This window comes from Chanodichthys erythropterus, chromosome 2 (assembly GCF_024489055.1).
Source record: "Chanodichthys erythropterus isolate Z2021 chromosome 2, ASM2448905v1, whole genome shotgun sequence".
NCBI lineage: Eukaryota > Metazoa > Chordata > Actinopteri > Cypriniformes > Xenocyprididae > Chanodichthys > Chanodichthys erythropterus.
Genome location: NC_090222.1, coordinates 14,415,881 through 14,442,009, shown reverse-complemented (window position 1 = coordinate 14,442,009; position 26,129 = coordinate 14,415,881). Strand labels below are relative to the sequence as shown.

The following is a 26,129-nucleotide window of genomic DNA, read 5'->3' as shown; positions in this document are numbered from 1 at the left end:
TATCATATTCATTCATGTGGCATTTGATGGATATATGATCCAATGAAATACAGCACGAGAATCTCTCTAAAAGAGACACGCTGAGGCACCAAGTATGATATATGAACATTTTATGTTATAGCTAATAAAATATAAAAGCTATTTCTGGCCTTCTTTTTCAGGGTATGAATATAAATGCATTCTTTCTCTTCTCTTTGAAATGTCGAATCATAATAAATGCAAAAATAGGTACATTTCACTTTAATAAGGCAGACAAACTGAACTGAAGAGCATAATCTGACTCTGTGCACACCGATAAACATTAGTAGCAAGACTGCAACACAACCTGAGAGTTTAACTCTCATTTAAAGCAGAAAGTTGCTTTTGTCGAATCTATGCAGCATGCATTTCATGGCATTCGTAGTGCATTCAAAAAAATACAATAAATTTCACATACTAAATTTAAACATGACAAAAATAAACACTGAAACTCACATGCCAAGAGATGTCTGTTTTGCATGCAACATATTCACTTTTTAAGTACTGTGATAATTGACTTTGGTTCATCTTAGAAATCAACTTTTAAGGACGTATCCCTGATTCACGTTCATTCTGGATAATCTTTTGTTTGCCATGTGAACAGCTGGTATGCAATCATGTGCATGACAATGTATACTGTATCTTTGCGGTAAAAGTTGTAGTAATGTAGCTATACTATTTTATGATTGAAAGGTACATGAGGCTAAGGATGCATACACAAACATTAAACAATTTGTATGCAGTGCTGTTCAATATAAAATTATAACACAATCAGCAGTTGTCCCAGTGGTTTCATGCAAGTCTGAAGAGACAACAGCAAAAAATCACAGTGATATTAATTTATACATTCATCAAATCAGTGCTCAGTTTCTGCATCTCAAGCATAAGAATCCTATCAGCAACTCTGTTTTATATTTATGTAATTCCAGGCTTTGTAAAAGCAAACTTGTAACTTGCAATATAGCAGCACAGACTCGCTGAACGCAACATCTGAGCATTAGACACGTTACAAATTCTGACATTCAATTTTTTGTGCACCTGAATTTTCAGTTTTGTCAAATATGCTATTATAATCTCAAAAATATGGGTTGTTAAACTTTCATTTTAAAACCATAGTCATTGTTTAATGTTATAAATTATGCTGCAAGTGCAAGTGCCTGATTTAAAGGGATAGTCCACAAAAAAATGAAAATTCTGTCAGCATTTGCTCACCCTCATGTTGTTCCAAACCTGGTCTTTCTTATCTCTTCAGAACACAAGAGAAGCACGGTGTGAAAAATGTTGTCAATCAAACGGTTTCGGTTCCAGTTGACTTCCATTATATTTTTTTGTCCATACAGTTTAAGTCAACGGGAGCCGAGACTGGTTACCGACATTCTTCAAAATATCTTCTTTTATGTTCCACAGAAAAAAGCAACTCATACAGGTTTGGAACAACATGAGGGTGAGTAAATTACAGAATTTTCATTTTTGGATGGACTATGTCTTTAATTTCAATAGAAATACTGTCAATCTCAAAGCAACCTATGTAAAAAAAAAAAAAAAAGTTGGTTAACGTTTTTTTTTGTATGTAAACATAGTAAAGCTGTCAAAGTCGTAATTACTCAGTGGGCCGTCCTTTAATCGCCACATCATGCCTCTTATTTGTAATTGGCTACTGGGGTATGATTTGGCTCCACACAGTGGGTGGACTCTTTGCTCTGATTGGTTGCTTCACCCTGACTTGATTCTGTCTCGTGGGTGGAGTCTGAACTCTGAGAGGATTCTATCTCTCCTGCCTTTATGGAGATACACTCAGAGGCTCTGCGTGTTTGCTGATAGGACAGACAAAGCTCCTCCCACTTCTTTCGGTTGGCCTCAATTCCATCTGCCATCGGCTGAAGCTTCCTATTCAACTTCACAAGAGCCTGTAAAATACATTATCATCACTGTATAAAAGTTAATTAGCCTGAGTTGTTTCATTTGGTTTATTTACTTAACTGTTTTACCTCATATAGTGGCTTACAAATTCCATCAATCCATTCCAGCTGAAGAACAGGGAGCTCATCTTTACGATTACGATCAAAAATGGCCTGAAAAAAAAAAATAAACAAGACCAAAATAAAATCAATTTTAGTGAAAAATCAGCAAATTTTTTCAGCAAAGTATCTGTTGGTGAGAAAATACGTACAGCTGGTGTCAACTTCAGCTCTGATCTCTCTCTGTCACCTTGTTCAAAGAATTCACTCGTCACTAGTTCAGCCACCTGGAATTAGAAACAGAGATATAACATTATTTTAATGTACACTATGGTATTATGCCAACAAATGCTGCTCTCTGAAAACAAGTCTTATTATCTTACACAATTTTGCTTCTCAAAAAAAATGGATCGTATTTGTACTAGAAAACAAGCAAGGTTTTTTTCGCAAGGTCAGTCCAACCTGTTTTGAGATCTCCCATGGTCGAGTCACTGCACCCAAGTCACAGGCAGTCATCAGCATAGACCTAGTATGTTTAAATATTTAGAACATTACAACAGCTTGAGGCATTTCTGTTATCAAAGTTGAATTCACTCACCTGAAAATGTCTCTATGTTCTTCATTACTCCAACTGAACTGTCCAGATAGAACAACCTCAAAGAACTTGGTTCTTCTTCTTTTATGTCCAATGGGGGGAAAAAAACACTTAAGGTTCTTTCACTGTGTTCAAGTTCATTTTATTTAATGTTCCTTATAGTGAAGATCTTGCAGATCTTCACTAGGCTTTTAGGATCTGAACAAAAGCCACCAATGGGGCTTAATATCACCTCTTCTGCCTCCATTCAAAGGGCGCCTCATTGTGGCATAAACATGAAATACATGCGCCTGGTGGAATATTTAGAGCTGTTTGAAGCTGAAGACCACTACCCCTTTGAATATCTATTTAAACAAAAATTTCCACTTGACACTATTACTTACTTGAAATACAAGGTGAGATCTGTGGACAGAATGGCCTGTTTCAGTAGCTGCATCATGTTGCTGTACTCCTTGGAGCATAGATTAGCAAAAATGTTGTGACCCTGTTGAAGGTTAGACATTATTCAGAAATCTACAAGAAAATGATGACAAAGTCGTATTTGACTTTGTCAACTTAACAATGTAAAGTCTGACATATGAATAATAGTCTGAACAACCTATTTAAAAAATGGAAGAATTTATTGAATCTTCATCAGGTTTAATATGATATAGTGAGAATTTGAGGCTCACACTCGTGGAAGAAAAAAACACCTACATTTTATTCAGGTTAGTTCACCCCATAATGAAAATTATTGTCATTAAAGGGGGACTTTAAACAAATCCATTGTTTGGAAGTTAGTCGGGCCGAGTCCAATAACAAACATCTAACCAATCAGCATCAGGGGGCGTATGATGAAGAGAACGAGCAAGAGGGAGATTTGAAAATAATAAGAAAAAAACCCCTGAAGAACGAGAAATGGGACACAATACAAAACAGCTCAAAAAAATATCACTGGAATGAAGGTTTATATGCCTGGGCAAGCACTTTAGGAACCGGTTATATTAGAAAAGCTTTCCAGCGCTGGAGAGAGCTAAGAGGGAAGGCCTGAAAACTGCTTTGATCCCACTTCTCATGTGAGCACACTGGATTATGATTGTCTGGAGCTGCGGTGCTGTTTGCGACTAACAAAGAGCACTTTGTACTTTGCACTTTGCTGATTTTTGTGCTTCCTAGTCGTTCGTTCATCAACAGCGCTTTATTTTTTGTGAAGCATTTTGTTGTGCGTCAGCTGTGATAAACAGACATCCACTCGCATTGCGTGTGTAACAGCGGCCAGATAGTGAGAGTTCTGCAGTTAAATGACTGCGCACTGACGACCATTAGAGACTGTGGCGTTTAACGTCATTGGTAGTGCATTTGCCTCACATGCCGCGATCGGGCAGCGGTTTGAAACTGACTCAGAGCAAGGTGGTTAGAAGTGGAGTGTGAGTTTTGGAGGCGGAGCAATAAAGAGAGGGGTGTGTTTGTTTGGGTTGATTTCAAATATCAACAATGTCCAACAGCGTAGTTCAAATACCACTTACTGCACCTTTTATTACACACCCTCATGTTGTTTCAAACCCTTTCGTTCATCTTCGGAAGACAAATGAAGATCTTTTTGATGACAGAATGAGTGTGGTTTAGTTCAAACAGAGACTTGATCGCTTGTTATGAAGATTAGATTTAATTTAGTCTTTTTATCGCATGTAAACTTTGAACAGTGAACATAAGCAGAAGCTCAACAGAACCTGAATGACACACAAGAACAAACCTCTTCCAGAAGCTCAAACATGCTGCGTAACCAATGAGGTTCATTCGTGTGTGTTATGCAGCACGTTTGAGCTTCCAGAAGAGTTTTGTTCTCACGTGTGTAGCAGGTTCGGGAGTTTCTTCTCTCTATGAACTTTTTGAAGCGTCAAAATTCCAGTTGCAAAGTCAGTCTATGGAAGGAAGTCATCAAAAAGATCTTCATTGTCTTCCAAAGATGAACGAAGGTCTTATGGGTTTGGAACAACATGAGGGTGGGTAATTACTGACAGAATTTTAATTTTGTGGTGAAAAAAACCCTTTAAATGCTTAGTTTTATGATAAAAGCTCTGTAGCTTTTATTGCGGGAGCAAAATATTGCAATGCAATTCAATGATGATTGAGAGATGTACAAATAAACCTTCTTCAAAACCCAGGTGAAAAAAAGTACATTTCAATAATGTACTTAAAGTGCTCTATTTTCGTGCACTAATATTGTACTTAATATACTAAAAAATCTTGTTTTACTTCTTAAGATCATATTAAGAACATCTAAGTGTACTCAACTGTGCTATTTTGAGACACCATGAAATATGAACTTAAATGTGCTTTTAATATACTATCTCTGTATTTAAAAAAAAAATTTAGATACTACTTATAGTACATTTGAACCCATAGTGTACTATAAGTGTTACTAAATACATTTTTTAAATACAGAGATAATATATTAAAAGCACATATTTCATGGTGTCTCAAAATAGCACAGTTTAGTACACTTAGATGTTCTTAAGAAGTACTGAAGAAGAATTTTTAGTATATTAAGTACGAAATTAGTGCACAAAAATAGAGCACTTAAAGTGCATTATAGAAATGTACTTTTTTTTCACCTGGGAAGCTTGATCTATCCATTTATTACTCATATTTAATCATGTGTTCATGAAAATGATGTACGAATAATCAAATAAACCTAAGCTGCTTCAGTCCAGTAAATGTTGATCCTGAAATATTACTAACAATATCAAATATATTTTAAAAATCAGTAAAGACTGCACAGCAAAAAGAAGTGTGTACCACAACCTAAAAGGGGCATTTTTAGAATTGTACTAAAAAGTCTTTTACTTGCTAAAAAGTATGGTAACACTTTATTTTAGTGTCCTTGTTACTCATGTTACATGAAGTTACTATAGTAATAACAATAAATTATGCATAATTACATGTAACTAACCCTTAACCAAACCTAATCCTAACCCTATATGTAGCTAATTAATATTACTAATTAATAGTACTTAAATGTATAATTACACTTAAACACGGACACCTTAAAATAAAGTGTAACCAAAAGTATAAACTGTCAGTCAGAGGAAAGAAGACATGTTGTAGATTGTTCACAATAGTTTTTTCAGCAAAGTTTTGATAAATTGATAATTTAGAGTCCTTGGAAATTTGCGTATCAAATATGATACAGTAGGATTCATAGCGCACGCCTAAGGTCTAAGTGAGGTTTGTGGAAAGCACATCCCTCGTTCCAAGTTCTATTACTCTTACAAAGCCCTGAAATAAAGCCAATCACAAAACCAGGAATCACTCCACACCCCTGAGTATCATTCATAAAGAGTGCGTCTCCAAAGTTCTCTACGCTTGTTCAGTCTCTGCAATAGAAAGCAATTTCTTTCTCTCTTTGCTTCAGTGCAGCTGACCCAAGAGGGGAATCTCCTTAGCACAGTTAATTGGTGTTGGTTAAAAAAGCTCAATGGACGTCTACAGGAAATCGATACAGAGCTTGGTCATGATTAAACAGCTCAGAGCTAAATCAGCCACTTAATCAAACGCTGACAGCCATTTGCATTCTTTCCATCCACCGAGACATGCAAATGTGGACAGGGGTAAAATGGGTTACTTCTGCAAATTCATTACAAGAGAGGTGTGAGAGGGACACGGTATTAGTCCATTGCTTTGACAATGTTCTGATCTTTGTCCAAATGTATGAGTAACTTCAATTCAAGTGTGAATAGTAGTGGATTTACCTTGAACTGTATAATCCTCATAAAAATACAATTCAGTGCTTTATCTTGTTACTGCTCACTGCTGTGTCCCTCTACTGCTGACAGTACTGTGACCTGCTAGTTCATGTCATTTAAACATTACTCACCTCGCTCTGCAGGATCATGACAGCATGGTTGAAATGATGATGCTCAAGTGTGGCAGATGTTCCGTACAGCAGCGCCAGTGCTGACCCAGACCTTTGGGAACACAATAGAGATAAGCTACAGTACAATAAGAACATTATGTTGCTGTACACACATACAGGACACAGTACATAGAGCTAATTTCTTATTTGAAGGACTGCACTACACAATATATATATAAGAAATGTTTCTTGAGCAGCAAATCAGCATATTAGAATGATTTCTGAAGGATCATGTGACACTGAAGACTGGAGTAACGATGCTGAAAATTCAGCTTTGACATCACAAGAATAAATTACATTTTAACATAGGAAACAATTATTTTAAATTGTAATAATATTTCACAATATTACTGTTCTTAGTGTATTTTAATCAAATAAATGCAGCCTTAATAAGAGGTCTTACTGACCCTAAACTTTTGAACGGTAGTAAATGTATCTTGTTTTAAGAATGTTAAAGGGGTCATTGATTATGGTTTCACTTTTTTAACTGTAGTTAGTGTGTAATGTTGCTGTTTGAGCATAAGCAACATCTGCAAAGTTGTGATGCTCAAAGTTCAAAGCAAATACACCAAGCTTCTTCCGGGATTGGAGACATCACAAACCCCAACATTTACATGAACTCTGCCCCCGGTAACACACAACAAAGGGGGTGAGGCCATGTTGTGCTGCTTTAGTGTTGTTACCAAAAGTTGTAACTAAACGTTGTAACTTCTTCCTGAGTCTCTCCATCAATGTTTGACTCCAGTTTGAACAATGTAAGGCTGAACAGCGATACTGACAGTCTTTTTGGCTGTGTGAGATTCTCCAGTTTTGTTGTTGTTGAGCAACCGAAGCACAAGCTGTTAAAGCTCAGCTCTCTTCTGGAAAAGCAGGCCGGAAGCATCACCTCATTTGCATTTTAACGGACACACACAAAAACACTGTGTTTTTGCTCACACCCAAATAGGGGCAAATTTGACAAGCTATAAATGATCTAACCATGTAAACATGCATAATTAGGATAGCATAAGACGATTAATCAACTTTTAAAAGGGAGGAAAAAGAAACTGCCATATATTTTGTTGTTGATTATCAAAATCCACAGTATTGGCACAAATCTGTCAGTTATTAGAAGCTGGTCATATTAGATACATGCCAACATTGACAGGCTGCATGACATGTCTCATCCTTGAGCACCATAAACAACCACTGCAATTTACATTAACAAACTTTTGACTTACTTTGCCTGAAAGGCATTATTTGTGCCCCGATGGTCCAGGTCATGGCAGAAACACCCAACCATAAGAGCGAGAATCTCTGAGTCTGTCAGCACCTCCTGGAACCCAGCAGTCTGAAATCCACAACAGAGAAATCTACTACTGTGGTCAACCCAGTGACACAAATCCTTCAATTCAGTGATTAAATTATGGCCTGAAAGAACATTATTGATTTAAACTATGTGCATTTACAGCCTTTACCTCAGAAAATCATTAGAGGAATAGTTTGCACGAAAATGAATGCCCTGCCATCATTTACTGACACTCATTTTGTTTCAAACTTGTAATAATTTCCTTTTTTCTGTTAAACACTGAAGGTGTTTATCTCTTCCAAACAATGGAAGTGGATGAGGGACCAGGGGTGGTCAAACTCAAAAAAAATAAAAATAATAATAAATAAAAAAACACCTTAAAACCATTATAAAAATATATGACTTGTGAATTATATTCAAGACACACAACAGCTTTGCAAATTCAAGTCATTATAGGGGAAAATATTGCCTTCCCGTGTGAAAAAAGTATACTTTAACATACTTTTAAAAGGGGTATTTACTACAGAAATAATACACTTTAATATATTTGGACATTTAATTGCATGTTGATTGCAATGAAATGAAAATTTTATGTATTTAAAATGTATTCATTAATTAAAATGAAATATAGAGTATAAATATAAATATAGAGTGCTTTCTGACCCACTAGGACTTAGATACATCTTTATATGTCATTTAATAATTAGTTCTATTGTTTTTGAAAAACAGTTCATGTGACTTCAATGATTCAACCTTAATGTTATGAAGTGACGAGAATACTTTTTGTGCCAAAAAAAACAAAATAAAGACTTTATTCAACAATATGCAGTGATGGGTGATTTCAAAACACTGCTTCATGAAGCTTCGAAGCTTTACAAATCTTTTGTTTCGAATCAGTGGTTCGGAGCGTGTATCAAACTGCCAAAGTCACACCCCCCAGTGGTAAACCATTGAAATTTAGAAACATGACGTAATGAAGCCTCATTTACTAAAATCATGTGACTTTGGCAGTTTGATACACTCTCCGAACCACTGATTCGAAACCAAAGATTCGTAAAGCTTCATAAAGCAGTGTATTCTTGTCGCTTCATAATATTAAGGTTGAACCACTGTACTCATATGAACTGTTTTAAATATGTCTTTAGTAATTATCTTGCTGGCAATAGAGGCCTCACTGAGCCATTGGATTTCAGCAAAAATATCTTAATTTTTGTTCCGAAGATGAACAAAGGTCTTACGGGTGTAGAACGACATGAGGATGAGTAATTAATGACAGAATTTTCATTTTTGAGTGAACTAACCCTTTAAGTTGCGATTTTAACTGATATATTTTAATTGTAATATTGAATAACACACTACAGTTAAAATTATAATCAAATATTTTACATGTGCTTTAGTATGTTAGTCAGCACATCAATATAAGGTAAAGATTATTAAAACGTAATGATTTAAAATATGCTTTAAAGGAAATATTTTAGTTTGACATTATTACAAAGTGCAATTTTTAAAAGTGTACTTAAGTGTGTTAACATGACGGTGAGTAAATGATGACTTTTCAAATGATCCTTCAGAATTCATTCTAATATGCTGATTCGGTGCTCAAGAAACATCAGTGTTGAAAACTGCTTAATATTTTGCTGCTGAATATTTTTGTGGAAACTGTGATACTGATTCTTTGACGAATAGAAAGTGTACTAAAGCCTGTTAACATGAAAGTATACTCTCTTTAAACATTTAATTGGCCTTATATCTGCTAGTACAGTTTTTTTTTTTTAAATATTCTTTTGAAGTACACTACAAGTCCACATTCAATACATTTAAGCACAATTTTTTTCAGAAGGGTTGAAAGTCTATTTTGACAGTCATCGTCACCATTCACTTTCAATGTATATGGAAAACAGCAGCTTAGACAGTCTACTATTTTTGTGCTCCATGGAAGAGCGACATGAGGGTGAGTAAATAATGACTGAACTATCAAATTCAAATCACATAGTATCAGTCGAGAAGGCCACCTCGATCAGCATCTGTGCTTGGTGACTTACAGTGATCATAACAAACATGCACTGTGAGACGTTGAAGGCGTGCCTCCAGTTGTGGTAGGCTACGGTGCGGTAGTTCTTCCTCACGGTAAGCAGCCAGCGGCACAGCACCTGAGCAGAAAAAGAAACGAACGCTGTAGTATTCACAAACCGTACAGTAGCTCCAGACACCACAGTGTTCCAGGAACCAGCCTGCAGCACAGCATCTCACCGATCTATAACACAGCGATCCACACTCAACACAGCACACATATGTAAGCAGCATTTCACTCTTCCAGTCAGTATGGTTGGCGTTTCGCCCCCTCTCTCACAGTGATTGCCTCACCTCATAATCAATTTTGAATTTCTGCACGACACCAAGCTCCAAAAACATCCGCAGAGAGGCAGTGATCATGGCGTCGTTGTCCAGAGAAAAGTCATTAAAGTGGAACTCATCGATCCCGAGCTCACTGCTTAGGGGAATCTTAGCAGCCTGAGAGAGAAGAGGGGACAATCTCAGCGACTCTGGTAGCAAGGCAATTAAATACCAGAGCAGAGCCTGGTCCACTGAGGGCTCAAACAGAAAGAGTATATTACACTCTGCCATTTCAATTATTAATACTTTAGCTCTCTCAAGTCTAGGACCCACCAACTATAAATTTCTAGGAAATGCAGGGGGCTGAGATGTTTTTTTGCTCATCTATCTCTCTAATGTATGAGTTTAATTTGAAGTTTTCATCATGTCTCTCTGGAGGAAAGTTTTAAGCATTCTATATCCTACTGATCTCTGAATCTTGTACCGGCCCTTTAAGAGTGTGTTTGCAACACTACAGAATCTAGCTTTATCATTCTGTAAAGATAGTACTGCACTGGTCAAACAATACAGTAAGTTTGATATTTTTGATATTCATTTCAAATGTGCATGACAGGCATTACAGTGTACTGGCAAAGCGTCAATGAATCTATAACAGATATTGAATAAACAAATTATAAAAAGTTATGTTCCTTTGACATTTTTTTTAATTTACAAAAACAATTTTTTATTGTTTTTGAAAGAAGTGATGCTCTATATTAGGGCTGTTCAACGATAACCGTGGTTATCGTGTACAAAATAAGTCTGTGTTTACGTAATATATGTGTGTTTGTTTTGTGTATTATTATTATTATTATTATGTATATATAAATATACACACATACATGTATATATTTAAGAAAAATATCTTATATTTCTATACAAATATTTACATTTATATATAATTTAAATATATAAAAATATAAATATATTTGTATTTATACATACATGCTTATATTTCTTAAATATATACATGTATGTGTGTATTTATATATACATAATAATTATACACAAAACAGACACGCATATATTATGTAAACAGACTCTTATTTTGTACACGATAACCACAGTTATCATTGAACAGCCCTACTCTATATACAATAAAACAGTAAAAATAATACAGTAACACAGTAATATCAAGAAATAGTACAGTGAAAATGTTAAAAACACTCATTACTACAGTGTTCAGTGTCACATGATCCTTCAAAAATCATTCTAATATGCTGATTTTGTGCTCGGGTTACATTTCTTATTATTATCAATGTTAAACAGTTGAGCTGCTTCATATTTTTGTAATATCTTTTTTTTTTCAGGATTCTTTGATGAATAGCTTTTATTTGAAATGGAAAGCTTTTATAACATTATAAATGTTTTTACTGACACTTTTGATCAATTTGCATTCACCGAGAACATCTACAATTTTGTTTTAGATATAAATAATACATTTAAAACAGGATAATTTCATTGCATTTAGTTAGTATGTACTTAATTACCATATTTTATGTCTAGTTTGACTAGACTTACTTTCAGTCGATCAACCTCTGCCTTAGAGCACGTAGCATGATAGGACAGCATCTGGGAAAAGATAGAAACAACAATTTACTATGCACACAAAGTCTTTTTCAATACCCACACAGATTATGCACACCATCTGTTCTTATGAGATTTATATGCAGGCAAGATTGTAGCTGTTATGTTTATGAGCAGTTTAAAACAGATGAAGAAAATACCGATAAGAGATATTACTCACATCTAGAGCCACAGACTGCTTGGCCCAAGTCTTCTTCACCTGGTTATACATCATTGTGTTGTTAATGCCCAGACCACAGAAAATAACGAATGCCTGTGAGGATCAATGGAAATGAAAATTACTCATGCGTATATGATTTATGAAAGAATTAGTAGTGGCTCTAATTGGCTCTAATTCACTTATAGAATACTGATTGATCATTTTATTGCAACATCAAAAATTCGAAATAAAGTCACACCTCAAATAACCTTTGATCGGCATCATTAAATGTCTTCCTGTCCAAGCGATTCAGAATCTGGGCAACACCTAATGAATGTAAGACATTTTTTTTAATTGCTGTTTCTGTGAGTTAAGCAGTTAAGCATTTGTGTAGGGAAACTCACCAATAATCTGATGTGTCCGATTCCAGATGGGGACGCATAAAACTGATCTGATATGAAAACCAGAAGCCTGGTCCGCCTGAAACACATTGCTTGCATGATACGAGTGTGTGTTTGAGTACACTTTGGTTTATATATATGTATATACACAGATCAGGCATAACATTATGAGCACTGCCAGGTGAAGTGAATAACACTGATTATCTCTTCATCAGTGGGTAGATATATTAGGCAGCAAGTGAACATTTTGTCCTCAAAGTTGATGTGTTAGAAGCTGGAAAAATGGGTAAGCGTAAGGATTTGAGCGAGTTTGACAAGGGCCAAATTGTAATGGCTAGATAACTGGGTCAGAGCATCTCCAAAACTGCAGCTCTTGTGGGGTGTTCCCGGTCTGCAGTGGTCAGTATCTATCAAAAGTGGTCCAAGGAAGGAACGGTGTGGAGGAAATTTTGAGTTTCTGTATAATTTCCATATGATTTTACTTATGAGCTTATGGTTAAATGTATTAGTTTTTCTCAGAAGTGCTTAAGTATGCATTCTTAGGGTGACAAGTGGAAAAACACTGAAGTGGTCGGCATGTTCCTAATATGGTAAAAGGACAGGCTTCAGCCTTGGAGGTTAGATATATAAAAGTGAGGGGAAGCTTTCATTCTTTCAGTCTTACACTCTGCAGCTTTACTTGTGTTTCTGTTGACTGTTTGAACTTTCTTGCAAGAAATAAAACTTTCGACACTGAATATGGTTTGTCTCTTATGCAGTAAGAGTCTTGATGATTTTTGCCACAACACAGTTTTATATTATTTCGTTTAAATCCTTACTGTTCAACTGGTTGAGGTTGATATAGGATTTAGAAAGTAAAAAGTAATGCATTACTTTTTAGCGAGATTAATTAGTAATCTAATTACACCGTTGATGATTTACACTGAATATGTAATTAGTATCTAGTAATTAATTACTTAGTTAACCAGAGACAATAGAAGTAATAATACTAAAAAAACACTCTTAATTTCAACTAATTGCATTTAATATAAATTTAAACTATAATACAGTTTCATTTAAATAACATGCAATTTAGTGTCCAAAAGCATTACAGTAAGTTTTTAAAAGTAGATTTGTTTTCCAAAATAAGTACTCTTTTTGAGTAAGTATGCTAAAGTGTACTTATTTTTGACAAGGGCACTAGTTCACAATGTCATCACCTTCACCTAGTTCTTATGTAGCAACAGTGGTAAACAGATGCTGCTAGCATGCTAGTTCAGACCCAGCTGACACCATAGATGCATCCCAATTCGCGTACTTATGCCTTATTCTATGACGTTTTTAAGTATAAATAGTGCGAGTAGTGTGTTCACACTGAAAGTTCCAAAAAGAAAAAGTACACTTTAAATACCCGGATGATGCACTAAATTAACGGAAAAAACGAAGTGTGGAATGTTGGACACTTCATGCACTCAACTGTCGCAGCTTTAATTACGTAGTGGAGGGGGAGAGAGTATCGGACTCCGTTGTTAAATGACAAAATAACCTTATACAATTCACGCACTACATGTATGAGTGCATAGTGCACAAGTACATAGTGTCTAAGTGCATAGTGTAAAGTGCGTCATTCTGGACGCAACTCATGTGAAGAGACATGCAGGAAACAGCCAGTTGGGTGTGGAAACAAACATTTGTGTGAGTCAAGCAATCAAATCGAGTCTGAGAGGGTGTGTACTGCTCACCTCAGCATCAAAGCGGGGATCCTGACAGACGTCACTAATGTTAACAGGCAGGCCGGTTGATGCAACCAACTCAGCAATGCTGTTATTGATTAGCCAGTCCGAGCAAGACACCTTCTCCATGCTGACTTTGTCAAATGCACACACACACACACAAACACACATACTGAGCATAGTATACATTTAAGTCACTATGAAATCAAAATTGACAATTCTTCCCCGGTTTCACACACCGGCTTAAGTTAGTATTAAACTAAAATGCATGTTTGAGCTGTTTTAATTGAAAGAAAAACATGTCAAGTAACCATTGTTTTGTCACAAGATGAACAAGATGTTGTTTTTTCCTAAGAAACGTTTAAAAAATCTACTTAAATGTCCTAATTAATCTAAGGCCTAATCCTGGCTTAATCTAAGCCCTGTTTGTGAAACCAGGCGTGTTTTTTTTTTTTTTTTTTTTTCAGAATGTTTGCAGTGTTTATTATAAAAGTTTAATGTGCACTCATAATCTTTAATCAAAAACATTAACCCCTCGAAACGGCATCTGCTCTCTTCATAACGCATGTCTTGACGGAGGGTGGGACTTATGCTGCCTTCACCTGCCATTGTAAATTTCCTACTTCCCACTTCTGAAGTTGTGATTACGAGTTTGTCGCATTCAAGTGCTTTATTGTCGAACAGAACAGGAATCATGGAGGACACCAGGTTTATTTTTTGCCTTTTTATTGGGAAAATCTTATTAAAGCCAAAATTATATTTAGTGTCTCATTCATTTACAACAATATAAACACTCACTGTGCTATATAGATAGTCAGCTTGCTGACAATTTTGAAATTTCAGTCAAATACAGGCTATTTTCACCCAAGAGCGAAATTAAGTCCCATCCTACATTTTCTTCTCCTTTCAAATATATCCGTTTAACTCGGATATACGTCACAATAGGGAAGAAAAGAATATCACAACTTCCGTTTCATGCCGACTTTAATTGACATGCTGCCCACACTATAAACTATAAATATTAAGTATGTTATATTATTAACAGTCCTGTTTTTCTCACCTGATGTCATGATCGACGCTGCACAGTGGAGACATAAGCTCAAATGTCTGGGAGAACTTCACTACCTGAGAACACAGTAAAAAAGATTTTTGCATTCTCTGAAGAAAATGTGTGCAGTGAGCAATGTTTGCTGTACAAAACTTGCTGCTACAATGCTAGGGTGATTTCCAGGACATTGCTAAGGTGTCTTATATAAAGTCTGTTATATTGTGATATTCTGGTACATATTTATGGCTCTGTTTTATTGTTTGTCAGGCATTGTAAGTCCAATTGCCTAGATATGCATGATTTGAGGTAGAATTGTGATCGATGCTGAATTCACTGTTTGAAAAGGTACAAATAACTTTAAAAAGATTAACGGATTTGACCAAATAATATTAAATATGTTTGTTAGACTGATTATGTAACAAGCAGAATGATAAAGTGATATTTTAATGAACATAGGCCTATATAAAATTCAAAAATGGACAAATGACAGCAATTTTGTTTCTAAAATAAAGCAGACAGTCACTGTAATGTCACATTCAATATGCAGGCAGTGAGAATCATTTTCTTTTTTCAATCTTTTTATCCCTATTTTCTTTACTTCTTCTACGTTAACTCTGGACTATCAAGAGCTGAAACACGGTGCCCTCTACTGGCTGAATGATATATGCAGTCAGTGACATATGCATGGAATACAAGTCACCTGCAAAGAAAAACCACAGACTTTTGTTCCTTTAAGACGTAAAGCTACAGAGACACAGAGTGCTGAAGTGATGATGTAATTTTTCTAGGCCAACCTGGAAGTTAGCATTACCCTGAGCAATAAAAGTTTATGATTCTTACACGTTTTGTACATTGTAATAGTAAAAAAAAAAAACTAAACACAACTTTTATTAATTTTGAAGCCTAAATACATTTGGCACAAGTAGAAAGCTAAAAATAAGCTATAAATGATCTACATCATGATTAAATGACTTCAACATCACGGTCACCATCACTAAGCTTCTGACAACACTTTCAATCTTTATTTAAAAAAAAAAAAAACATTTTCCCTGAAAGTTTGAGTTAGAAAACTTCGCAAGAGTGTGACAATAAACACAACAAGGCTGTAAAAGCAAACTAGTGAGTAGATGAGATTTACTTTTTGGTGTGATGACTTTAATGTCCGCGAGAACCTTTAGAGGTTAGCACAGCTGTTGTCCCATTTTTAAGACAAATAAAAGCTTTTAAAAAATCACAAGAGGGTATTATTGATGCATTTTATGTCATAGAATAAAATGTGAAAATATATTGTATTAACCACAGGCATAACAACTACTTCAGGCATTTAAAGGTGCCATCGAACGTTTTTTTAAAAGATGTAATATAAGTCTAAGGTGTCCCCTGAATGTGTCTGTGAAGTTTCAGCTCAAAATACCCCATAGATTTTTTTAATTCATTTTTTTAACTGCCTATTTTGGGGCATAATTAGAAATCAGCCGATTCAGGGTGTGTGGCCCCTTTAAATCTCGTGCTCCACGCCCCAAGAGCTCGCGCTTGCCTTAAACAACATAAAAAAAAGTTCACACAGCTAATATAACCCTCAAAATGGATCTTTACAAAGTGTTCCTCATGCAGCATGTCTAATCGCGTAAGTATAGTGTTTATTTTGATGTTTACATTTGATTCTGAATGAGTTTGAGGCTGTGCTCTGTGGCTAACGGCTAATGCTACACTGTTGGAGAGATTTATAAAGAATGAAGTTGTGTTTATGAATTATACAGACTGCAAGTGTTTAAAAATGAAAATAGCGACGCCTCTTGTTTCCATGAATACAGTAAGAAACAATAGTAACTGTAACCATATTTAACAGTACATTAGCAACATGCTAACGAAACATTTAGAAAGACAATTCACAAATATCACTAAAAATATAATGTTATCATGGATCATGTCAGTTATTATTGCTCCATCTGCCATTTTTCGCTATTGTTCTTGCTTGCTTACCAAGTCTGTTGATTCAGCTCTGCACATCCAGACGTCCTGCCCTTGTCTAATGCCTTTCATAATGTTGGGAACATGGGCTGGCATATGCAGATATTGGGGAAGTACATATTAATGATCCCGGCTGTTACGTAACAGTCGGTGTTATGTTGAGATTCGCCTGTTCTTCGGAGGTCTAGGAAGCAATGGAGTTTGAGACTCACTGTAGGTCTTTGCCATGTACTGAACTCTTGTTAGTCAACTATGCAGAGGTAAATTCAATTTTTGAATCTAGGGCAGCTTTAACCAAATACCCATTCAAAACCCACTGACTTTGGGACGATGGAACCTGAAGTGCTAAAATGCTAACTCGTTTCCAGGTTTTGGCCAACAAAAATATGTCATCCCTGCAACACTCCATTGTCATTATATTGCTGATTAAGAGCTTTTTTTTCCCTTTTTTTTTAAATAGCATATTTTAAATAAATGTAATAAAAATAGAATAAATAATTTTATGGATTAAACAAATCACATTTGCTAAATTGAAACTAAAAATGTTGCACTCCCGTTTTAAGCCCCACCCATAGTCAGATCTACACAGAATACAGATAATAGCTTGGCTGCACACTCCTAACTTGAATATCATTCATGTCCGTAGCACAAACTATGGAAGGTTGTTTCTGCCACTGAATAAAAAATGTGGTAATTAAAAAAAGGGAATTGCAACTTTTTATCTCACAATTCTGACTTTTTTTCTTGCAATTGTGACTTTATATCTGACTTTATAACTCTCAATTACGACTTTATATTCTAACTTTATAACTCGCAATTGCGACTATATCATGCAATTCTGAGAGAAACAGTCAAAATTGTGAGATAAAAAGTCGCAAATATCTTTTTTTAAGAATGAGCAATATTGATGCTCTCTTTAGCAAGCACCAAGGGCCCTATTTTAACAATCTAAACACAGGTGCACTTTATTCTGGACTTGCAAACAAACTGCTTTGCAATCATTTCCCAGACTGTAATTTGTGTGGAAATTTTACGAAGTCTGTAAACAGGATGTTAAAACAGGTGCACACTGAATACAGACACAAAGAGGAGAACACAGATGTGCCAAAAAAACTGTACGAGGCATGGGAAGAAAAAAAATATTATTGAATTTATATGAATGTATCTCTGAAGGGAACTGACTCTCTTCAGAAGTTTCGATGGCATTTTCTTCTCCTCTTTATCTCCGTATAAAGTTGTGTTTTCAAGTGCAGAGCTGCTTAGTGTACAGCGGTAACCAAGGAAATGCTATATCGCTATACAAGCACCACCTACTGACAAAGAGTGAATTTTGCATTTTCATTAAGTCAGTCTGCAATTTTTGTTTTATGCAGGTGTCTTATGTAGCATAATTTCACAAAACTAGTCAGACAATGCTGTTTTGCTGTAAATCTTGAAATTATATAATCATATTTAAATAAAAAACAACTGCTTATGCTACAAAATCAAGCAAATTTGCTTGTAAAAAAAATTAGAATTGGCCATGAAAAATTTAAATCGTTGCATCACTAATAAAAAATATTAAATAAAACATTTAAAAAAAATGTAATAAAGTCTTTTCGCTGTAAAAACAATGCCTTTCAAAGAGCAGTATCTTTTTCTAGTTTTTCTTGCAAATTAAATTGTAGTTTGTTTGGCTAATATTAATGTAACTGTCAGAGCACTAAGTTTTAAAAAAAGATAATTCAGTCCACGCATGGTTACATTTTTTCCTATCCGGCCCTACAGTAGCCTAAACCTAAAATGAGTTTGACACCCCTGACTTAGGGCGTATCCAAATCCACTTTTGATAGTTGAACTACGTAAAAAATGGTCGGCGTTGTGCTCCTGCCTATAGGTGCATATTACTAATTACTGTACATATTGTTAAATAACAAAACAAATATTGCACCATTACGCCATTTAGACCAGGTTGCAGTCAGTCAATGGTGCAGTCTTTTTTAGTTGCCTCAAAATAGCAACACGCCAACAATGCACCTGAACACACCTAATTTTCAGACCAGCACACCAATGGGCGAACAGATGGGCATGAGTGCATTTGCTATTCATACAACGTCGGCGCTGGACGTGAAAATGATGGCTGAAACTAGCAAAAAACACTTGCGTCGAGCCTGTCATCGCATTGCACTGGGTGTTTGATAGGGCCCTAAGAGCAAGAGCATAGAAAATAAAGGCTTATGTGAAGGCAATGAGAGGTGAATTAGTTAAGAAAGGTGGAAAGTATAAAGAAAAACAAGAAAAGACAAAAAATAAGGATAAACCAAATCTTGACAGAAAAGAGAAAAGGAGGACTGAAAAATGATCTCACAGGGGAGTGGATGTCTTCAAGCAGAAGGACGGAGCAGCGCTCACACTGCAGCAATGTCAGCGCACGCTGCATGATCTTTCTCACAATCTTCTCCAGGTCCGTCTGCTCCTCAAACAGATCATTCACCACCTCCAGCAGGGCCTTGAGAAACAACAGCAGCAGCTCGAAATGTATTCAGATAACGCAGGCCTTCAAGCTTTGGACAGGATTATTAAATATTTTAAACCTTGAGACCTGAGGATTGTAAACAAGCTTACAAGCTACACTGTCTGAGACATCTAGAAACCTGAAGGCATATTTTAAAACATTCTGAAGAGTTTTATTCAGCAACATTTCTGCAGGTTTGACTCACCCTGCTCCTCTCATACTCCTTGCGGGATTCGGAGAAGAGTTTGGCGTTGGAGATCGATATTCCGCAGAATGGTAAATACATTTGCAGCACCTGTAGAAAGAAGTTTGATGCTTTCAAAGCTTCAGTCAGATTGATGCATGACGGTGAGATATCGAGAGGGAAAAAGAACTGGAGGCATCACATCAGTTCTGCTTCTTTGTATTTCTAGGGCAACAGCACAGCCTGCTTTCTGCTTTCAGTGCTGTTTGGCATAAATAATTCTAAAGAGACTTTCTGTGCTATTAATTACGATCTATAGAAAGATGCTTTGAAGCAGCGATGAAAGTAAAGGAATGAGATGCACGGGTATAGGCTGATTTGTGCTCAGAGAATGAAATTTTCTGTTGATTCTGAGGCATGTCATATGTGCTGATTTAGTCAATGACAATAATGACCTCTCGTCACACTTAAAGTGTTAGTTCACCCAATGAAAAAATTGTCATTAATTACTCACCCTCATGATGTTCCAAGCCCGTACGACTTCGTTCATCTTTGAAACACAAATGAAGATATTTTAAGTGAAATCTGAGATTTCTGTCCCTCCATTGACAGTCCACACAACTACCAGTACATCGCTTTACAGGTGCTGGTCATATAATTAGAATATCGTGAAAAGTTTTTTTTTTTTTTTTTTTGTAAAATTATTTTTTAAAAACGTTCATTTATACTAGATTCCCTACATGTAAAGTAAAACATTTCAAAAGTTTTTTGTTTTTGTTTTTTTGTTTATTTGTTGATTAGAGCATACAGCTCATGAAAGTCCAAAATCCCGTATCTCAAAATATTAGAATATTAGATATCCATCCTTACAGTATAAATTCCAGGTATCTCTTGTTCTTTGAAACCACACTAATGGGGAAGACTGCTGACTTGGCAATGGTCCAGGAGACAATCATTGACACCCTCCACAAAGAGAGTAAGTGACAGAAGGTCATTACTGAATGGGGTGGCTGTTTACAGAGTGATGTATCAAAGCATATTAAATGCAAAGTTGACTAGAAGGAAGAAATTTGGTAGGCAAAGGTGCACAAGCAACAGGGATGACCACAAGCTTGAGAATACTGTCAAGTAAAGCCAATTCAAACACTTGGGAGAGCTTCACAATGAGTCAAATGAAGCCGGAGTCAGCGCATCAAGAGTCACCACACTCAGACATCTTCAGGAAAATGTCTACCAAACCACTTCTGAAACAGAAACAACGTCAGAAGCATCTTACCTGGGCTAAGGATTCACATATAAACATTATTCAGCAAACATAAACAGAAGCTCAACCATACCTAATTGACACGTGAGAACAAACCTCAATGGTTCTTGCGGAAGCTCAGTCATGCTGCGTAACACACGAAAAAGAACCTCATTGGTTCTCGTACGTCAAGTAAACATGCTTGAGCTTCTGTTTACCACAACTGATGTGTGAGTTGATGAATGTTTATATGGGAATAAAAGCCTAAATTCAATCTGTTCATCATATAAGGCGATCGAGTCTCTTCAGAAAATTTGGACTAAACCGCTCAATTCATATGGATTAGTTTTACGATCTCTTTATGAAAGTGGTAGTTGCGAAAGACGACAGAATCTCTCAGATTTCATTTAAAATATCTTTGTATTTCGACGATGAATGAAAGTCTTACGGGTTTGGAACAACATGAGGGTGAATAAGTGATGACAGAATTTTCATTTTTGGGTGAACTAACCTTATAATTTGTGAGTGTGAACACTTTTAAGAAATTATAAGAGCAACAAAGTATCAGAACTAGCTTTGATTTATGAAGTCGCAAAACGACCACAGGGTTTCTTAGGTTATGAATGTAAAGAATAAATCTTCTCATATGAATAACTAATTTTAACTATTGCTATTCCAGCATGGCAGGATATTCGCTAAGGTGTTAATTCATCTTTTGATTTAGCACAGCAATTATCTTTACACACTTGAGTTTCATTACCAGCAAAAGTTTGGGCACTATAGTAATAGGCATCAAGGGAATGTAACAGGCTATAAATCCAGTAGATGGAACATATCTTTAGAATATAATATCAGCATGAAGTTAAAGGGTTAGTTCACCCAAAAATGAAAATCCTGTCATTAATTACTTTGTGTTCTGAAGATGAACGAAGGTCTTATGGGTGTGGAACGACATGAGGGTGAGTAATTAATGACAGAATTTTCATTTTTGGGTGAACTAACCCTTTAAGTGAAAAGGAGAACAGAGCTTACCTTCTCATCGTCCTCAGTGAATGGAGTTCCGCTGGGGTTCTTGTTGATGGCCTGCACTACGCCGATGACTTCACCGTCACTGTTGCGGATGGCCATGCACAGAATGGACTGAGTCTTATAGCCTGTCAGTTTGTCAATCTCATCACTGAACCGATGGTCCTACACAATACACAAGAGGCACAGCACTCTAGAAAAAAGGGCTCAATGGGTTTTATACAGTATGTTCTCAGCGTATCAAATCAGAGGTTCGGAGCGCCAAAGTCACGTGATTTCAGCAGTTTGCCGGTTTGACATGCGTTCCGAATCATGATTCGATACGTTGATTCATAACGCTCCGAAGCTTCCTGAAGCAGTGTTTTGAAATCGGCCATCACTATATAAGTCGTTATTTTGCTTTTTGGCACACCAAAAATATTCTTGTCGCTTTATAATATTAATATTGAACCACTGTACTCACATGAACCGATTTAAATATGTTTTTAGTACATTAATGGATCTTGAGAGAGGAAATGTCATTGCTGGCTATGCAGGCCTCACTGAGCCATCGGATTTCAACAATAATATCTTAATTTGTGTTTCGAAGTTTAACAAAGGTCTTACGGGTGTGGAACGGCATGAGGGTGAGTAATAAATGACATTATTTTCATTTTTGGGTGAACTAACCCTTTAAGTCTCGGCATAACCGTAGTAAAACTTATGCGTTTTAAAACAAAAACGCACTAGTGTAAACAGGGCCTAAGGGGTCGTTTACACTACACCATTTTCAACTAAAAACTGTTGTGTTATGTATGTGTATGTGTTTTCGCTGTTCGATTACATGACAACTGTGTTTTAGGGACCTAAAAATGCAAACTTTTGAAAACAAGGTTCAAAGTGCAATTTTTCATCTACAAAACTCGAATTTGTGAAAACGGTGACGTCACGTGCATGCATATGTTCAGTCTATAGGCACATAGTGTTTCTTTACAAAGTGACATCGCCAACTACTGTCCTGGCAGCATAATACAGTGTTTTTAGTCTTTTTAGCGGATCAGTGTGATCGGGGATCGTTTTGACGTTGTCAACGTCTGTATGAGAAAAATGCAAAGGAAAAACTTCCTTTTTTAGTACATCGTTGACATGTACGCTAAGAGTGTATTATTATAGAAAATGATTTTTCAGAACATTTCCTGATAATTGGGATATATTTTGATTTACTATGTCATTTTTTAAATTACTTTTGCTAAATTCCAATAAAGAAAAGTTTCTTTTCTTTTATTTCAAACTACACTTAAAGACTTTACCTAATTCAATTCTAACTCAAGATGATTTGGAAAAAGATGCTAATTGTTCCAGCTTCACACTTGACTATAGAAATGAGGAAGAGGAAAAACTATGTGTTGTCTTTCAGATCAATCTTCTAGCATAGATAGTAGTTTGCTATTTGGGAACAAGCTTTAGCCTATTTCCACCAACCTTTAAGTAAAAAGTCTGCAATTCCAACTGACTGCTATGAGAGACTCACTGCACTGCATTAATGGATCTCCTCTGACCTATACTGGGGAAGGCTTGCCTGTGGCCATGATATAATGATGTGTATGCACAACTGGGAGTGTGTATTTGAAGATGGGGAAACGGGTAACGTAGTAATCGAGATTTCTTCACATGAAGACTTCTTGAATTTATAGAATCAAAATAATCAGCAATTCCAAGCCTTGGTTGTGGAGACTGTAGAAATCACATTTGTGTAGGCACTCTTCACATAACCCAAGTCTATCCCCTATATTAAAATTTCATATTTTTGCTCTAGCTGTTGAGTAAACAATAGAACACAAAACCACACATATATACATCCAGGGAAGGCTTTTACAAGAGATTGAACTTGGGGCAAGTTTTGACAGTATGTTTCTTTTAAATGTTATGTGTTGGCCAAAACAAAGATTTGATATTTTTGTGTAACCTCTTGCAATGTTGCTGTTTCATAACTAGCTTGAATTTAATGTTTAGGCTATACATAGGCTATACATATTCAATGTTTAGGATTGACTCTAACAACTATCCCCGGTCTCCCCTACAGCTTTATTTTTCATGTATAGTGTACTAAAATAAATTCTGAACGTTTGTTATGAAATGTAAATGAATTTTTCCAGGCGCAATTTGTCTTGCGCAACGCAAATTTGTAATTTGAAGCCACTCGGACAATTAGCTAAACTTCAGTTATCTGAATGACTTTTAAAAAACGTCGGTTTTGGTTATGTATTTGTTGATGTGTAAGTTTATAATAAAGTCAAAAACAAAATTGACCGCAGTCGCTCGAGGTTACTGTTGTTATGGTTACCTCTGGCGAATGAAACTTCTTTTAAGTTAACGTCTTCTGGCAGAAAATACGCAGTTAGTAACTAATCAAAACCCTTAACCCACGAGCTTTTATTTTGACTTCCTTTGGAAAAAACTCTCAAACATCCAATAATTCGCAAACCTGACCGCTGAATTGTCTGTATTATTAGTTGCAATTCTACCTCGTATGCGTTCGGGATGTTGACGGTTTCTCCGTGTTCTGCTACATAACCTATGATGCCTTTTCCCCACGGAACCTGCACCTCGTTTGAGTCCAAAGTGCTCGAAGAGGGTCGCACCGTCGTACCCGAGTGTACATCAAAAAACTTGGACACGAGTGTCCTCTTATGAGACGGTCCCTCCACTAGGAAAAGCGAACACCTGTCTGCGTTCACCATGATGCACACATTGATAAGAATCTTGTAACTGAGGTTCGTCATGTCAAGTTCGTTAGAAATGTCCTTAACCAGCTCGAGGAAGAACTCCCTCTCGTTGGACTCTTTGAGTCTGTATTTGTAGTCAATGGCGCTGGAGGCATATTGAGGCACGTTCACCCGGGACTCTAGCAGCGCGCTCAAGATGTGCGCGGTGGTCGGCGGTAACGAGCTGGCTTTCCGCAAGAGCGCGCGCCGTCGCATACTTGACTGGGACTCGTGAGCCGTTAGACTGACGTGCTCGTCGTAGGTCCGGTGCGCCGTCATTGCTTTGGACCGGGCGAAGTTCCTGCGGAGCTCCATGTGGGACGATCTGCGCTTCAGTCCATCAGGGTTCGTGGGCCAGAATGGATCCCTCGCGACCCCGCGTTTCTCCTCCACCGGAGACGTTTTGGACGGCTGATGCTCTTTGATCCACCTGCTCAGGGTGTCACATTTCCCCTTCCTGACGAGATATTCCTCAAAAAGCTCCGGATGGCAATCCAAAAATGCCTCCACGTCGGAAAAATCAAAAGTTGTCATGTCGATATTGCCAAAAATGCCACAGCCAAAGTGTTCTGAATTCGTCTACAGTACCGCTCAGCTCACTGTATACTGCTGCACACACTTCACACATCCAGCTGTCATTTACATCACTGCTCTCCAGCCTTCCTCCTCACACGGGTCTTTTATGAAGCTCGTGGACTTGAGGAGTGAAATAAACAATTAAATGTGACTGCTGCGCGACGACGCTGAAAAATAATAAGCAATTTAAGCAGTTTGGCGGGTAAGACGCAGATCTCCTCTGGGAAGGACCTAAATAAACTTAAAAGCAAACTTGTTCACTGTGTCTGTGAGTGTGACTGAAAATGGATGTTTCTTTTGTGTGTCTAGTAATTTAAAGATCTCTGTTTTTGTTTTGTGAAGCTCCTTTGATGCGGTGTGGCTTCACCACGCTTGCTTAAATATGTGTGTGTGTGTGTGTGTGTGTGAGAGAGAGAGAGAGAGAGAGAGACAGAGAGAGAGAAATTATTTTCCAATAGCCTACCTTCTTTTATTTCATTAAGCACTAATGAGCTAAAGGCTTTTGAAGTAGCTCCAGTCTGAAAATCATGACTGCTTTCATTTGTCATTAAAGAATCCTTTTAATCTAAGTCTGTCCACAATATGTATATTCCAACAGGATTAATGGCTCATTGTTTCCTGTTTGCACAGAGAACGGTCATTATGAATTTAATATACACTGATCAGGCATAACATTATGACCACTTTCCTAATTTTGTGTCGGTCCCCCTTTTGCTGCCAAAACAGCCCTGACCTGTTGAAGCATGGACTCCACTGCCCTGAAGGTGTGCTGTGGTATCTGGTATCAAGATAGCAGCAGATCCTTTAAAGGTGCCGAAGAACATGTTTTTAAAAGATGTAATATAAGTCTAAGGTGTCCCCTGAATGTGTCTGTGAA

The 26,129-nt window shown here is 36.6% G+C and overlaps 1 protein-coding gene across 1 annotated transcript; it reads right to left on the bottom strand.

The window, feature by feature from the left end:
* Nucleotides 1-302: 302 nt before the first annotated feature.
* Nucleotides 303-25,210, bottom strand: pde11al (phosphodiesterase 11a, like). The gene is made up of 20 exons (XM_067393054.1): nucleotides 24,437-25,210; nucleotides 21,939-22,097; nucleotides 19,685-19,774; nucleotides 19,333-19,473; nucleotides 15,027-15,091; nucleotides 13,976-14,096; nucleotides 12,258-12,333; nucleotides 12,113-12,180; nucleotides 11,875-11,967; nucleotides 11,649-11,699; nucleotides 10,119-10,265; nucleotides 9,797-9,904; nucleotides 7,687-7,796; nucleotides 6,428-6,518; nucleotides 2,955-3,055; nucleotides 2,575-2,652; nucleotides 2,439-2,502; nucleotides 2,189-2,263; nucleotides 2,007-2,090; nucleotides 303-1,925 (listed from the first exon to the last, which is right to left on the bottom strand). The coding sequence occupies exons 1-20, from the start codon at nucleotides 25,208-25,210 to the stop codon at nucleotides 1,659-1,661; spliced, it is 2,763 nt and encodes a 920-aa protein (XP_067249155.1). The 3' UTR covers nucleotides 303-1,658.
* Between the last annotated feature and the right edge of the window lie 919 nt (nucleotides 25,211-26,129).

Excerpts from the sequence above, each read along its gene's own strand:
- pde11al (XM_067393054.1), bottom strand. The coding sequence starts at position 25,210 with ATGACAACTTTTGATTTTTCCGACGTGGAGGCATTTTTGGATTGCCAT. Across the intron at positions 11,968-12,112 it reads CCGATCAAAGGTTATTTGAG|GCATTCGTTATTTTCTGTGG; the intron begins GTGTGACTTTAT and ends TGATCCTCACAG. Across the intron at positions 2,091-2,188 it reads AGCTGAAGTTGACACCAGCT|GCCATTTTTGATCGTAATCG; the intron begins GTACGTATTTTC and ends TTTTTTTTTCAG.